This window comes from Medicago sativa, chromosome 1 (assembly GCF_051527215.1).
Source record: "Medicago sativa cultivar Bolivia chromosome 1, Bolivia_mono, whole genome shotgun sequence".
In the NCBI taxonomy this organism is placed as follows: Eukaryota; Viridiplantae; Streptophyta; class Magnoliopsida; order Fabales; family Fabaceae; genus Medicago; species Medicago sativa.
This window is the reverse complement of record NC_140749.1, coordinates 93,334,422-93,348,722: the sequence shown is the minus strand read 5'-3', so window position 1 is coordinate 93,348,722 and position 14,301 is coordinate 93,334,422. Positions and strand designations below refer to the sequence as shown.

Genomic DNA, 14,301 nt, shown 5'->3' with positions numbered 1-14,301 from the left:
TTAAAATTCAGAAGCTGAAACAAATACTTCAAGCCTTTTTATAATTTTAATTTGGGGTGGATTCTAGGGTGAGGGATCAACTAAGTCCCTCACCGGTGGAGCACGTAAAACGTACTGTTAGATTTAATCAGCGGTTGGGATTAGTCGATATTATAAATGAGAACAACAATACATCTCCACATACAATCCTATCTATGTCTCTTTTTCATTTGCTTCTTCTCGGACATGCTAAAATCTGCAAAAGCTGCTTGCTGAAAATCTAAAATATATGAAACAATAATTTTGCAAACAATTAACTTTAAAAGATCAAGAACTAGTGAGATTCTCTTCTGGGTTGAAACCGATACACAAGAATCATATACAATGGTTCCTCTGCCCTTTTGACTTTTATTTGTGTTTAACAGTAGTTTATATATTTCTTCAAAAAAAAAACAGTAGTTTATATATATTCTTCTCTAATTGATCTGTCCTGTTAATTAACAGTTGTAGTGATAATTAAAAAATTGTTTAAGAAATCGATTCAATTTTAATCTCTAATTGATCTGTCCTGTTAACCCATGAAAAACAAAACAAAGAAGCATCCATATGCTCAATTAATTTTCATCACCCATGGTGTGGCTAATGTTGTTTATGCTAATTAACCTATAATTCTATTGAGAGGAGCCGGGGATAGATTATTTTCTCACAAAAGTTTTTATTTGAAGTAAGAATCTTCGACGAAATTTGGTGGGTTGGAGAGGACAAGGAAGAGATAGTGCATAATTGTGTGTGGAAATTTGTTAATGTTCTCATTTTTAATATCAACAAATCTGAACCGCTCCTTAAATCACACGGTACTTTTTAGGTGCTCCACCGGTGAGGGACTTAGTTGATCCCTCACCCTAGAATCCACCTTAATTTGGTTATATAAAATAAGTTATTTTAACACCAAATCCTTTATTATAAAAGCTAGAGTTGTTTGGCAATCATGTTTGCCCTAATCCTCCCTACTTTGCCCTAATTCCCTAACTTTTTTCCCTCCTAAACATTATTTATTGCTCGAGTAATCTCATCCGTTCAAGCACTTGATCACATCCGTTTATTCAAACTTGAAAAAAGTTCTCTCACTTCGTTAATGCAATTGAATACGTATTAAAGCCTAATCAAGTCGGTCAACAATCCCCTACAATAATTGCTAATTCCATTGCCAATCAGAAATAACATAAACATCCCTTGATAATTGCTAATTCCATTGCTAATCAGAAATAACATAAACATCCCTTAGAAAGTGGCAATTGAAAATGTTTGACGCATGCATTTTTTACACTATACTGTTTCACGCATACACTCATTCCTATCACATTATTCTATTGACATTTCAATGTTTCACGCATGCATTTTTACACTATACTATGCTATCCGATATAGAGTGATAGGAAGATATGTGTTTCAAGGTAAAATTTCCCTCGAACTTTTATTTGTTTTTATGCATTATGCACTAATCACTCTACCAATTACTACCTATTAAAAGCAATTAACTACGTACTTATTACAAAAATTAACATGTATCAAGGTTAATTCGATTTTGAATAGTAATTATTACGTACTGTTAATGGCAATTAAGAGCAAGGGAATTAACACGTATCAAGTTTGATTCCATTTTGAATAGAAATTATGACTTAGTGTTAATGGCAATTAAGAACGTGGTTAATGGCTTGAAAACGTCGTTAATGACAATTAAAAACTTTTAAGTCACATATTTTCATATAGGAATTACTTTTAATTGCTTTTATGCATTATGCATTAATCACTCTACCAATTACTACCTATTAAAAGCAATTAACTACGTACTTATTACAAAAATTAGCATGTATCAAGGTTGGTTCGATTTTGAATAGTAATTATTACGTACTGTTAATGACAATTAAGAGCAAGGGAATTAACACGTATCAAGGGAATTAACTACGTACTTATTTCAAAAATTAACACGTATCACGGTTGATTCGATTTTGAATAGCAATTATGACGTATTGTTAATGGCAATTAAGAACGTGGTTAATGGCTTGAAAACGTCGTTAATGACAATTAAAAACTTTTAAGTCGCATATTTTCATATAGGAATTACTTTCAATTGTTTTTATGCATTATGCACTAATCACTCTACCAATTACTACCTATTAAAAGCAATTATCACGTACTTATTTCAAAAATTAACACGTATCAAGGTTGATTCGATTTTGAATAGTAATTATGACGTAGTGTTAATGGCAATAAAGAACGTGGTTAATGGCTTGAAAACGTCGTTAATGGCAATTAAAGACTTTTGATTAGTAATTATTGCCAATGTAAGACTATGATCAATCACATTTGAAACTAACGAAGAGAATTGCCAATTACCTATTTAAATATCAATTAGTTGTGCTAATACATCCATTCTCGACTTTAAGCAAATTTAAGCAAATATCACCCTTTCTTGCACTTGCTAATATGGCAAACATTTTCACCCCCATTGCAGCTGTGACAGGTGGAAGGAAGGATTTGAAGTTGATTGTCCGTGTGGCACATATATGGCTGATCTGTGATAAGGAAAAATCCAGATGATATTATCTTCATGAACATGATATTGGTTGATGAGAAGGTATATTATATAAATCGATTGTATAAATAAATGATCCTTTTTTCAAGTTGCCACTATAATAACACATATTATTGTTTATATTTGATGACATGTTATTTTTTGTTTAGCGAGGACGGATCCATGCCACTGTTCGTAAGTTCCTGGTGCCAACGATTCAATGAATGGTTGAAGAAGGAGGAACATATCTAGAGAATGTCATGGTAGGATTTAATGAGGGGAAATTATAAACTCTTGCCACACAAACACAAACTTAATATGGAATTGGTGTAAGGTTTGGATCAAGTTTCAAAGGAGTCAATTTTTGTTTGTTTTATTTGTAATGACTATTAACAAGAGTTACTTTAAGAGATGGTTTGAATACGTAAAAAAAAAAAGATGGGTTGATGATAACCAATGATGAATGTGAAAATACTAATGTCACTTCAAATGTCGTTTTTATAGTATTTCGTAATGTATGATAACTAATGTAAAATGTACGGTTTTCAAACTATATTAATGTCAAGATGATATGATTAATGTAATACATTTTTATCATGTGAATATTTCATATTTTTTTTATTATTATGATATAACTTATTCGTACATATTTTAGTCGGTAGGACCCATGCGGAGCACGGCTCGATGGTCTAGTATATACATATTTTAAGATCTATTTTCTTCTTTGGTGGTGACCGGGGTTTGAACCCTAACCTTGCATATTGTATGCATTGTCCATACGAGTTAAGACATCCAAATCTATTTTCTTTTGAAACAAAAGGGGATCCAAATCTATTTTCTTTTTACAGGATAAATGATTAAAAACTGGTGTGTTTGTTACATTTTTTTAATATTTAAATTTATTCTTATTTATTTGTTACATTTATTATTTGTATTGAAAATGAATGACATATTCGGAAAGAGATAAAAAGCCAACCAAAAAGAGCTGAAAGTGGTTATTTTATTTATATATAACTAGCGAAAAGACGAGCACTCTCGTGCCCGTCTTTCCGCTCTTTTTATTGCGTTAACGTTTGAAAATTGTGAACGGTGTTATTTTATGAAATTTTAATTTTGATTAAAAGTAAAAATATAAATGTTTATTGCTTTCAAATTATAACAAATAAAACTAACCATGATTATCTATTTCAATGAAACCAACGATATAACAAAAAAATATAATCTAATTTTTTTTTATGACACCAACAACAATCAATAGTGTGTGTGTGTGTGTGTGTGTGTGTGTGTGTGTATATATAAAGTAAGGTTTTTTATGCCATGTGTCACTTCCACATTCATTCTCAATATTTTTAATATTTTTTCTATTTTTAAAAACCAATATTTTATTGGGTTAATTAAGTAAATGACCCCTGTAAATATTCAAAATTTTGTTTTTAGTGCCTATAAAATAAAATCACACTTTTTAGTCCTTATAAAATTTTTCATAAGCATTTTTAGTCCCCATAAAATTTTTCCATTAGCATTTTTAGTCCCTATAAAAAAATTTCGTTAACATTTTTTATCCCTAAAATGCTTAAGGAAAGTGTCACAGGGACTAAAAAGTGTGATTTTATTTTATAGGGACTAAAAACAAAACTGTGAATATTTATAGGGACTAAAAACTTAATTAACCCTATTTTATTTAACATAAATATCTCAACAACATTTTGATCTTATCCACTCAATATTTTCTTTAAATTTTTATTGAATTTCTAATATTTTATGTAGCCGAAATATCTCAACAAACTGCACATAATACTTTCAACAAAGTTTACATATACGATCTTATTTTATGATTAAAAGACTCCAATTTGTTTATTTGTTTTTAGGAAAAGAATCTTCAATTAGTTATTACTAATGCATATGTTAACTATAAATAAATAAATTTTTGTTAATCACATATTTACATATTTTGAGCACAAGCAGAATCCCCAAACATTCTTTTCATCTAACATTTTTCCTTCTTCAGGTTTGCCAAACACCAATTTTATTATTTCTCATACATATACTTTGATATATATATATATATATATATATATATATATATATATATATATATATATATATATATTCCAACCACTTTCTTCCTTTTCAATCGATTTTTCTCTCTCATACGCATGGGCCACGAAACAAACCATGACCACATGTTTAAAGGGACCCAAAACTCTTACCACTTGGACTAATTCATTATTGATTTTGTTACACTTTTTATTCTTGCATTGGACATTCATCTCATCATTTATATTTATTTTTATGATATTATTATAATTGTAAATTTAAATAAATTAAATCTAATATACTGACACGTGTATTCGTGCACACAAACTTATAAAACTTATTTAATATCTAACCCAGGCAACGCCGGGTCTCTAAACTAGTATTTATTATAGAAAAGTTGTTGTTTGAGGGTATAATTGGGATAATGAAAAAGTAAGTATAGAGATACTCATCTAGTTTGTTACACTTTTTAAATGATAAAGGAAAAAATTGGATATTTATGTGTTGTTACGTTTTTTATTTAAATATTTAAATTTATTCTTATCTATTTGTTACATGTATTATTTGTATTGAAAATTGAGGGTATTTTTGGAAAGAAAAATCCAACCCAAAAGTGCTGAAAGGGGTAGTTTTCTTTATATATAGTATAAATATAGATTATTATTATTATTATTAATTTTTTTTAGGGAATTATTATTATTATTATTATTATTATTATTATTATTATTATTATTATTATTATTATTATTATTATTATTATTATTATTATTATTATTAGTCCTTTTTAGACAAGATAAATGATTCAATTAAAGTTGATGTATTTGATATAAGTCGAATACATTAACTTTTATTGAGTCGTTTGTCTTTTATAAAAATGACCGAAATTAATATTATACTAGCGGAAAGATGAGAACTAACATGTCAATTCATTTACTCTTCTACTATGTTTAATTGTATTTTAAAAAATATTAATATAAGTATATATCTACTAATTTTTTTGAATAAAGTATATTTTTATCATGTTTAATTTCATTTAAAAAATATATTAATATAACTATATAATATGATCTCCTAAAAATAAAGTATATAATAAGATCAAATACTTTTGCAAATAAGATTAAACCAAACTATTTTAATAATATCAAATATTTTTATAATCTTAACATTATAAATATAATAGTTTAAATGTAATATCAAATTGAAAGCGAAAAAGTCATCACAAAACCATGTTTTTTAAAGAATCAACTAACATCTATATTGCATGTATATTTTTTTTTAAATACTAGTCAGTCAATAAATGAGTGTTAATACCCATTTGGGTCTGAATTATTGAAGATATTTTCTTAGGAAAATTTATTTTTTCACCCTCGTAACTTCTCACGTGACCTCTAAATTTTTAATTTTGCTGTTATTTGGAATATAGAATCCGAAATATATATCTTTTGGCGTTTTCAAATTATAAAATCTTAATGATATATGATTTTGTTTGAACTCTTCGTCTACCAATTCATATGTTTTTTTTTTTATATACATTTAAGCATTTTAGATTACATACTCTAGGTCATGTTTTTTAATTCAAATTTTATAATCGAAAATATTTTGATACATATGCGTTCCAGAAATAAACACTCCCTTCACCAAATGTCTCTTCTTCTATTCCAAACCCCTTAGAAACTACCTTACTTTTCACAGAACCTTGGTTTCTAAGCATAATTCAACCATCAATGAACTTTATACACACTATTTTCGTTTGAATGCAAAGCTAATGTGACTCTAAAACCTTCCTAATTTGATTTCTATGCGTTTTCATTTCAACCGCATTAACATGTCTATACTAACGGCTTCATATTATATAATCTGAAATTTTGAAATCCTAAGGTACATCTCTGTAATTTGTATCCTTTTTTTGTCACTGGGTATTTCCGATTAAATAAATCGAACTGCGATATTACACACCTCCTATGTTGTAGGTCATCCTTTGTCTTCCGTGCAGTACTAAGGATTTTTAGATTATATAACTGAACCTTGCTAAAAATATGTTCGGAATATAGAAATCGAATTCCCCAATAACAAAAGAAAATACAAACTCTTGTTTTTCCATGATACTAACAGATGACTGTACTAGACAAACCAAGTATGCCAACATCATTAGCAGCTTTAGGTATGCCACTGACTGCACTATACCCGACATTGCCTATGTTGTGGGACTCTTGTTCAAGTTTACCAATAGACCAAGTGAGAAGCATTGACATGTTATTGAAAGAGTCATGAGATGCCTTAAATAATGAGAAGAATCATGATGTACTTGAATGGTACAATGATGCAAACATTAACACCTTTCAGATGATTCCTAAACGACCAGTGGTTACACATAAAGTATTACTGGAGGATCTATTTCTTGGAAAAATAACAAATAAACAATATTGACTTAGTTTATTATGGAATGAATCTGATATGAGAGCATTAGAGAAAACTAGTGAAAAAGCAAGTTGATAAGATTCTTGCTAGTTGAGATCCCATTGTGGGCAAAACCGATGCCAGCTGTGTTAATTCATTGTGATACTGATAGTACTACAACTATTACAAAATTGAGAATCATTGCAACAATGGTAAGAGACGATAATTAAGGCACGAACACAAAACAATTAGAGAACCAGCTACTCTCTATTGGAACAGTTAAAATAGATCATATACGTACTGATGAAAAATTCGTTGATCCTTGGACAAAAGGAATAACTATCCAATATATATGATGAGACAAATGCCTAAAGATCACGAGTGATGGTAGCCCGACCTAAATTACTGAAGATCCCAAAAAATAGGTTCAATGGGTAATAACAAGTCATGAATGATAAAACATGCTATGATAAAACTAGAGAAGCATGATTCCTGCAGCAATAAGAGGATGAAATAATATAAATTCTTAATGAGATCTACACTCTACGTGGAGTGGAGTACATAGATACAAGAGCACTCTTGATAGAATCACCTATACGAATGTAGAACTGATGCCGGTTCCTATGAGATTTTGATGTAGAATACCTAGAGCATTCGTCAAACTAGGATAAACATGCATGGCAATAAAAAACACGGGCTTTTATAATACACCTTAGGAAAATGTTGTGTGCAAGTTCTATGTCTGAGATAGAGTTCAATACTATGAGCAACTCTTGTTAATCATAATTTTACTCACTATTCAGAGGTTCGAGTTGTGACCAAATTTACACAGGAATGGTAGACAAGCGAGCAACAAGCTGTGCCGCTAAACTTTTTCGGATGGCAAAACTAATCTTTTTGAATACAACATTTATGAACCCAGGAGACATAATATTATTGTGCATGACCCTTTGAATTATTTGTAGAAGATCAACAACCTCTGATGTTAGGAAGAAAAAAAAATGTTATTTGCAACTTGACATTCCATATTTATAATTCAAAAAGATTGCACTTAACAATTGTTAATATACTGTTTTTTTTCCTTCAAATAAAGGCATTTTTCTAACTTCTATGCAGCATGTTGTCTTGGTAAATATCATAAATTACTTTCATCTCATGTCACAACCACATATCATGCACCATTAGAACTAATTCAGAGTGATATGGGGTTCTGCCCCTATATCATCCACTTCTGGTTTCATGTATTTTATCACCTCTTTAGACAATTTTACTCGTTTTACTTGGATTTACTATCTCAAAAGAAAATCAAATGCATTTAGTACATTTTAACAGCTTAAAACCATGGTTGAGAACCAATGACCCCTCAAAATAATAGATGACCAAATTGATTGGGTAGGGTAATTCATATAATTCACCTCCTACCGGAATGGCTTGATAGAGAGAAAACATAGGCAAATTTATGTAGCTTGGTCTCACCTTAGTTGCGCAAGCTTCCATGCCCTTTTAGTGTCTATCTTATCAATATTTCCCACCTCTCTTCTTAAGTACGAGGTTTCATGCACCTAACTCTTTCAAACATTTCCCGATTACAAATTTCTTCAAACATTTGGTTGTACATGCTTTTCTTTTTTATGACTCTACAACTATCATAAAATAAACTTTCACTCTCAGGAGTGCTTATTTCGTAACTCACAAAGGTAATAAGTGTCTTTCTCCCAATGACAGATTATGCATACCCAAAGATGTCCTTTTTAGTGAAACCTAATCTCCATATCTTACTATGTTTCCTAGTCCCTCACCTTCATCTCAACTCTCACCGTGTGTTCCTCACTCTATCTCAATTTGAACAATCCAATCTCGATCTAACGATCATGGATGTGTCAATTGTGTGAATGCGTTTGTTTCCATGCAATCCAATTCCAAAGAAGATTTAAGCCAATCACAATTACCTTCCGACCTGTCCTTACAAATAAAAATGATTGCCTGGGATTTATTCAGTGAAAGACGTCATATATGGAGGTTATGACGAGAGCGGTAACAAACGAGTCAAAATTATGGTCACTGTGGAATAAATTGATACTCCCTCCGTCTCTTAATATTAGTCGTTTAAGGTTTATGCACGATTATTAAGGAAATGATTAGTTGTGTTGATTTTGATGGTAAAATTAATATCATTTACTAAAACACCCTTATTAATTGTAGTTAGTGGAGTAGTTAAGTTGGATGAAATTCAATAAATAAGGGTATAATAATGGAAAAACATAATAAATGCTGCATTGGTATTCTAAAGTGACAATTATTTTGAGAAAAATAAAAAACGGTAAAGAGACAATTATTGTGAGACGGAGGGAGTATCACTGAAAATTTCGGTAATGGTGTGAAGATTGGTCCGAGAGGCGTAATAGATGCAAATTTGAACAGATGTGAACTGTGTAGCGAATTTGTAAATCAACGAACAAATGTAATGTCTTGCAAAAGAAGTAGATTTATTTTTTATGTTTGAGAATTATTAAAAGTATGGTGGGGAATTGATCAAATGCTTCGTTTATTTATATATTGCTCAGTGTTTGGGACTGTTATATCAGTGCAGCAAATAGGAATCAAAAAAGCATAGTGGTATGCAAAAGTGCAGACGAAGTGACAGTATCAATTGGAGTCATATATTAAATTGAAGTAAATATTAAATTGAAATTCATGAACAAATAAGAATATTATGATATTTGAGCTACTGAGATACCATTTTTAGGATTCTAACTGATTTATTTTTTGTTGTTTTTAATATTTTTATTAACATTGTACAAAAAAAAAAAAAATTATTAACAGTGTTACAAGGAAACTAATCCCCATGGCACCAAAAGGTACAATTGTCCTGCAATACAGGTTACAAGGAAAAACTCATCCCACCATACTGTGGATAAGTGTCCAGAGCCTAAGAAACTAATCCCCAAAGCATAAAAAACATTACCCTGTAGCAAAACTAATACCCCTAACGAGAAACAAATACAAAATCTATTATTGATTGCTACTAAAAAACAAGCTGTCATGGAAACGAAAACCGACATAAAACGAGTAGCAGAGCAAAAACTCGACTAATTAACTTGTCCAATAATCTTTACAAAAATAGACAAGGATGCAGATTGGCAAAGCACCACAGCAGACCAAGAGTGTTGGATGACAAAACCAAACCAAACCCGAGACTGACAGTAGGCTCGGCTTGGCTCTCTTAAGGTCTTATTGAAGAGAGAGGAGCTAAATTTAATAGTTTATCATAATTTGTAAAACTGGATGCAAATGTAATGAATCCCAATGAAAAAAATATATTGGCAAGGTAAAACTATATTCTGAAATTAGTCACACATCACATGTAAATGAGAAAACTAGTAAAAACTGCAAGGTACAAAATACAAACAATTAGTAGGAAACTACCAGAACAAGGTCTTTAGGAACCTAGATAACTGCAGTCTGTAAGGTCTTATTTTTTGTCACATCCACCTTTAAATATTTCATATCTATCTGATATTGAATTAAGCTTGTGACTCAGGCACTGCAGCAGATGCAGAATCCAACCAATGATATAGAAAAACAAAATTGAGAACATTAGAGTTAAATGATTGGTAGCTGTATAAAATGTAATGCACGATGACAAAACTGTAACTAATAATGTAGCAGTTTCTCAAGCCGCATATTCCATACACCATAAATCAACAGTAACCCGTGAAGTCATTGGTAACCAGAACCAGCATAAAATAAATAACAAGATCATAAGTTCACATAGCACAACAAACTTTCAACGTAGATTTCTGGAAGGTAGGCTTCTGGTACGAGATCATGGATATTGTTTTGAATTGCAGGAATCTTCAAAGTATCATTGATGGAATCATAGACAGCCAAACTAAACTTCCCCATCTTGAAAAAATAGGTCAGCACTTGGTCATCTTCAGATATATATAATGGTTTGGTATAGATATAACAACCACAGCCTCCCATTTGAGGAACACATAACAATTTAGTCCAAGATTCTACTTTTCCATATTCTTTCATGATCCAAACATCAGAAAACTTCTCACTACTAGAAAAAGTGCACAAACAATCCCTCAACACCCCCAAGGTAATGCGATTTGCAGGTTCGTAGTCATAAAGAGGATGAGAAAACTCTTGATAGAACCCATTCTCCAAATCAAGAGAAACAATGACCCTCTCAAAACTAGGATCATCATATACCAACCAATTAACGGTGTCACTCACAAATATTCCCGGTCTTTGAATGTAACAATCCCTTGGAAAGTCCTGGATCTTTCTCCAATAATCGGTACCCAAAGTATGAACATTAACTTGTTTGTTGTGATTATTTCTTGAATAAAGAGCAATAATCTTATAATTATTGGTGAAGCGATCATAAACTAAGGTGAATAAGGTTCGTACATATTTTTCTGGTTTTATTAAAGGAGGCAATATCTTGAATTTTCTAATGGAAGGGTTACATAAAACAGCAGAAGATGGATCCACCCCAACACAGAGCATGCCGTCACAAGTTGAAATTGTCTCACCATAGTATTCATCCTTATGATTAAGAGTGAGAGGGTGGTTGAGCGGCGTGAAACTAGTAGTGGAAACGGAACTGAAAATAGAGGAGATTGAGGAGTCAGATAGAAGTAACTCAGATTTGGAGAATTTGGAGCTTAGGACGAGGTGGTGGCGATCGTGGTTAGAGTTTGAAAAGAGAAGGTGCTTCTTGGCAAAATTGTAATCATGAGAGATAAGAGAATTCCATGATTTGCAAACACTACGGAGCTGAAGGAGGTGTTTCACAGGGAGCCGGCACAATATTTCAGTCACAAGATCGATCGGAAGAGAATTGGTGGGAGGTGGTGGTGTTTGGGTTCCTCCTCGTTTGCAACCTGTCATCGTCATCCAGAAGGCGCTGAGACTTTCACCGTACTTCAAGCCTTCTTTTTTTTTTTTTTTTTTTTTATAGTTTTCTTGTTAGTTTTTTTAGGCGAATTCTTATTAGTTTGTTTCTCTCTTTTAAATCGAGGATTAATTAGTTTTGGCTTAAATGCACTTTTCACCCCTATGTTTCAAAAAGTTACTATTTTGGCCCCTATAAAAAAATGGATATTTTGATCCCCTAACTTTTGGCCCTCTTTTGATTAGTTGATTTTGATGGAGATTATGACAATTTCTCAGTCTTTGATGGTGTAAACTGGCATGAGGATAGAAGGATGCTGATAAGTGGAGTCCAAACTGGCATGGTGTAACTTTTGGCCCCCCTAAAGAAGGATCCACTTATCAGTTCGGACTCCACTTATCATGTCAATTTGGACACCATCCAAGTTTGGACTCCACTTATCAACATTCTTCTATCCCCATGTCATTTTACACCATCAGAGACTGAGAAATTGACATAAAATCAACTAATCAAAAGAGGGTCATAAGTTAGGGGGTCAAAATATCCATTTTTATATAGGGGGCCAAAATCGTAACTTTTTGAAACATAGGGGCTGAAAAGTATATTTAAGCCATTAGTTTTTTGTCCCAATAAATATCTTCAATTTCGTTTCTAGTTCCTATGAAAAAAAGAAAAAACTTAGTACAATTTCTTAAGTGTTTTTTTAATGGTTCTTAACTAAATTCATCGTGATTTAAAATCTATAATTTTCTCAAAGTTAGTTATATAAAAAAAAATTATTTTTAGTTAAGTACCATACAAAAAACACCTAAAAAATTGTACCTAAGTTTTGTCTCGAAAAAAATCACACTTTTAAGTTCCTCTAAATTTTTTTGTATGGGTTTTTAATTTAGGGCTCGTTTGTTACGGATTAAAATAAAAGTGATTTTGACATAAAATAATTTAGAGATTATATTTTAGAGATTTTATAAAAAATCAGAATCTATTTTGCGTTTGTTTACCCTAATAAAAAGCACTTTTTTAAAACAAATAATGTTTGTTTTGATAGAGCTATATAAAAGCGATTTTTTGTTACAAAATTAGTTCAATATTTTAATTTATATTTTCTCTCTCCTCTAAAAAAAATCTAGTTTTTGAGAAGATGCTCTTAGAGCCCGTTTGTTATAGCTTTTTTAAGAAAAAATTACCTTTTTAAAGAAAATAATCACTTTTAAGAATATCGCATCCGTTTGTTACATCTTTTTAAAAAAATCAGAATCTAAAAAAAATCTAAAAACAGCTTCAAATGAGAAGCTGGTAAGAGCAGCTTCTCAAAAAATAGATTTTGTTTATATGAGAGAGAAAATATGGATCATAAGACTGAACTAATTTTGTAAAAAAAAAATCGCTTTTACATAGCTGTATCCAAACAAACTAAATCAATAGTATATATATAAAGTAAGGTTTTTTATGTCACATGTCACTTCCACGTTTATTCGCAATATTATTACGATTTATCTATTTTTTAAAACCAATATTTAATTTGGCATAAATATCTCAACAAACTTTTGAACTTATCTATTAAATATTTTACTTAACTTTTTTTATTGAATTCCTAATATTTTAAGTAACAAAAATATCTCAACAAATTACACATGATACCCTTCAACTGTACCCTTCAACTATAAATCATCAATCAATCAATCAATAGTCCATATATAAAGTAAGGTTTTTTATGCCACGTGTCACTTCCACGTTTATTCGCAATATTTTTATTTTTTTCCATTTTTTAAAACCAATATTTAATTTGGCATAAATATCTCTGCAAACTTTTGATCTTATCTATTAAATATTTTACTTAACTTTTTTATTGAATTCCTAATATTTTATGTAAGAGAAATATCTCAACAAAGTACATACGATACCCTTCAACATAAATCATCAGTCAATCAATCAATCAATATCAATCAATATAGTATATATATAAAGTAAGGTTTTTTATGCCACGTGTCACTTCCACATTCATTCTCAATATTTTTATTATTTTTTCTATTTTTAAAAACAAATATTTTATTTAACATAAATATCTCAACAACATTTTGATCTTATTCACTCAATATTTTCTTTAAATTTTTATTGAAATTCTAATATTTTATGTAGCAGAAATATCTCAACAAACTACACATAATACTTTCAACAAAGTTTACATATACGATCTTATTTTATGATTAAAAGACTCCAATTTGTTTATTTGTTTTTAGGAAAAGAAGCTTCAATTAGTTACTACTAATCATTTAGCACTATATCATTCAATTAGTTTTTATGTTGCGGAAAAAAAATGGTTCGATTAGTTTTTTTTTTGATAAAAAAAGGTTCGATTAGTTATTATGTTATCTTTTAGCAGCATATTCTAATGCAAATGTTA

At 30.4% G+C, this 14,301-nt stretch overlaps 1 protein-coding gene across 1 annotated transcript; it reads right to left on the bottom strand.

Annotated features, from left to right (window-relative positions):
- Positions 1-10,306: 10,306 nt before the first annotated feature.
- LOC146959306 (F-box/kelch-repeat protein At3g23880-like) lies at positions 10,307-12,336 on the bottom strand. The gene has a single exon (XM_085736264.1). The coding sequence runs from the start codon at positions 11,897-11,899 to the stop codon at positions 10,748-10,750; it is 1,152 nt and encodes a 383-aa protein (XP_085592390.1). The 5' UTR covers positions 11,900-12,336; the 3' UTR covers positions 10,307-10,747.
- Positions 12,337-14,301: the final 1,965 nt, after the last annotated feature.

What these genes read in the sequence shown, in the direction of transcription:
- LOC146959306 (XM_085736264.1), bottom strand. Translation starts at nt 11,899, where the DNA reads ATGACGATGACAGGTTGCAAACGAGGAGGAACCCAAACACCACCACCT.